At 51.3% G+C, this 2378-nt stretch overlaps 1 protein-coding gene across 1 annotated transcript; it reads right to left on the bottom strand.

Annotated features, from left to right (window-relative positions):
• Positions 1–964: 964 nt before the first annotated feature.
• EMH_0030540 (uncharacterized protein) lies at positions 965–2107 on the bottom strand (the record flags this gene model as incomplete). Its single annotated transcript, XM_013494426.1, has 1 exon — positions 965–2107. One exon carries the CDS (start codon positions 2105–2107, stop codon positions 965–967), a length of 1143 nt encoding a protein of 380 aa, XP_013349880.1.
• Positions 2108–2378: the final 271 nt, after the last annotated feature.

Here is a 2378-nt window from a genome sequence, read left to right as displayed (position 1 = left end):
TCCTTGCTTTCTCCCACTCAGGTCTAGCGCACGTTTTAGACAGGCATAGTTTTCGAGATTCGTTTGCGTTGCATCCATAAGGGGAAATTCTCCAGAGGAAGGTCAAAATTGACCAACAGCTCCTTCGCTCACAGCACGCGCAAATTAGATTCTTTCTAATTGCTCGCAACTGTGTAGCGTTGCAAGGATTGAACTAAGTGAAGAGGGCGTGCAAGCGTGAAGGGGTTAAAATGGATCACATCTTCACACGGCGGTTCTCTGGCAATGCCATCTCCGCCTTGATAGGGTTGGTGATTGGATACCTCTTCATTCGAGACCACCACCGGGACCAGCTCAACAACAATTCCGCTGAAGGAGGCAGCGTCCGCTGCAATCCATCCAGTAGTCCTCAATAGCTTTAGAAACAGCAAAATGGAGACCTCTTGCGGCTTCCTTCACGGCAGTCGTCTGAGCCTACATCTCCCCGGGCTTGATCCTACCAGCACGTCACAGCATCCGCAGCAAAGTCGAGTTAATCTTTCTGTGGAGATGCTGTCGCTTTCAACGAAGTTATAAAGTTGGGCGCAGGCTAGCGGAGCACTGGCTGCTGCCATTCATTGCTAAGCAACTGCAGTATCAGATGTTGCAACGATTCATGACAGTGCTGGAGAGGAACTCGTTTTCACCACAGGATGGTTCAACATAACGTAGCGTCACGATAAAATAGATGGAAAACTACACATTCTGGGCGAGAGGGACAAACGCCTGCTTACAAGATTACTACGTAGCCACTGCTGATCTGCGGGGGCACTGCATACCCCTTGTCTTTCCGCTTGGGTTGGGGTCGGCTCCACGATGCCTGCTGACCACTGGGAGCCTAAATGGAAACAGACATACGACAACAGCAAGCGATGTCAGGGAGGCAAATCTCTATGTGCATGGAGTCTCTGATAGCTACTGATACGGAACTACAGCGACAGGACGTCTACTCGATACCAATGAATTGTGCGTTGGTGGCAGTGACCCGTGGAACGCCGGATGAACTCGACGCTAGATCGTTGAGGACGTCTACACTCGGAAAAGGGTGACATCCTCGTGATCTCGAGAGCAAGTGGCACATATGGTGTTGTTGGTGGCGTTGTTTCCATTCTTGCTGAGCTTGGAAAGAGCTCATAAAGGCCTCTAGCTCATGGAGCCGTTGTTCCTGGTTGTGCAAACGATTTTCCTGAACCCTGAGCTTCCATTGCTGATGCTTAATTTGATCACAAAGGGCACTTATTACCATGTCTTTGGCCGCTGCTGAATTTTCGTTGGCTCTGCAAGGGCTACTTGGGCGAATCCTGACACCATGAACTGCCGTCAGTTCCGCCGGGTTTGTCTCCGCCGACAACCTGGCAACTGGCGCAGTTGCTTGACCTTGATGGGGCCAGCACTGACCTTCAGATGCCCATTCCCTGTGACTGTGAAGGCACCGAGAAACATTTAGCGAACTGTGAACTGGCGGCTTCGACGGAGATACCTCTTCCTGCGGTAGCATCTGCTGTTGAACCACTCTACTGTGCTGGCCTGCTGATTCAGAACGGACCTGCACGTCTCGAGGAGGGTGGTGCATGGAAAATAACCGACTGGGGGATACCCTTTCGTATGCCCTATTCCCAAGGATCGGCGTAGTGTCGTTCAGGCTCGCTCTCCGGCGATATTCTGGAGGAACAGAGGAGTTTCTCAAGACCTCGCTGCTGGCTCCACTGACAATCTTGCCCCGATGCCAACAAGTTGACCCTTCTCCTCCGTGTTGTCGTACATCAGCAACCGCGCTGCTTAAAGTGGCAGCACCTTGAGCTATTTCCCCCTTCGAGGCCACGCACGTGCTTTCCATTATAGGCTCACTGTAAGGTTGGTGGCTGTCAACGAAACCGTCATGAAGCACCTCCCTAGACTGTTCGGGAGGGTACTGGAGAAACTCCTGGCTGCGCTCTTGGGTCTGTTCCGCATTTCTTTCATATTGTTGATCCCTGGGGGTGTTGGTTTCTGCCGTTCCATGAGGGGAATAGAAGCTTGCCAGTCCTGTAACGTTGCAGGAGACTGACTCTACAACTGTACTTCTGTGGCAGGTTTCCAAGTCAGCCATGTGGACCGGCGTTGATGCAACTGCTCCTGTATTGTGTTCAAAACGGAGCGATTTCACGAATGCTGTAGAAATGCCAGTACGGGCATACAGTTCAAATGTGTGGATGGTAATATGCTTGCCTGGAGAATGAAAGGTGGAGGGATCGCCCATACGTAACGGAGAACCAGACTTATCCGGCGTCTCGTCTGCCGTTCTCATTCAGGTTCGAGAACAAAGGAGCATAGGAACACCAGTCTGCAGTTCCCGATGATTCTTAAATTTATAGAACAAC

The sequence above is a fragment of the Eimeria mitis genome, genomic scaffold (genome assembly GCF_000499745.2).
Source record: "Eimeria mitis Houghton genomic scaffold, Emh_scaff1148, whole genome shotgun sequence".
Lineage (NCBI taxonomy): Eukaryota > Apicomplexa > Conoidasida > Eucoccidiorida > Eimeriidae > Eimeria > Eimeria mitis.
The sequence above is the reverse complement of the archived record's forward strand: the minus strand, read 5'-3'. Positions and strand labels throughout refer to the sequence as shown.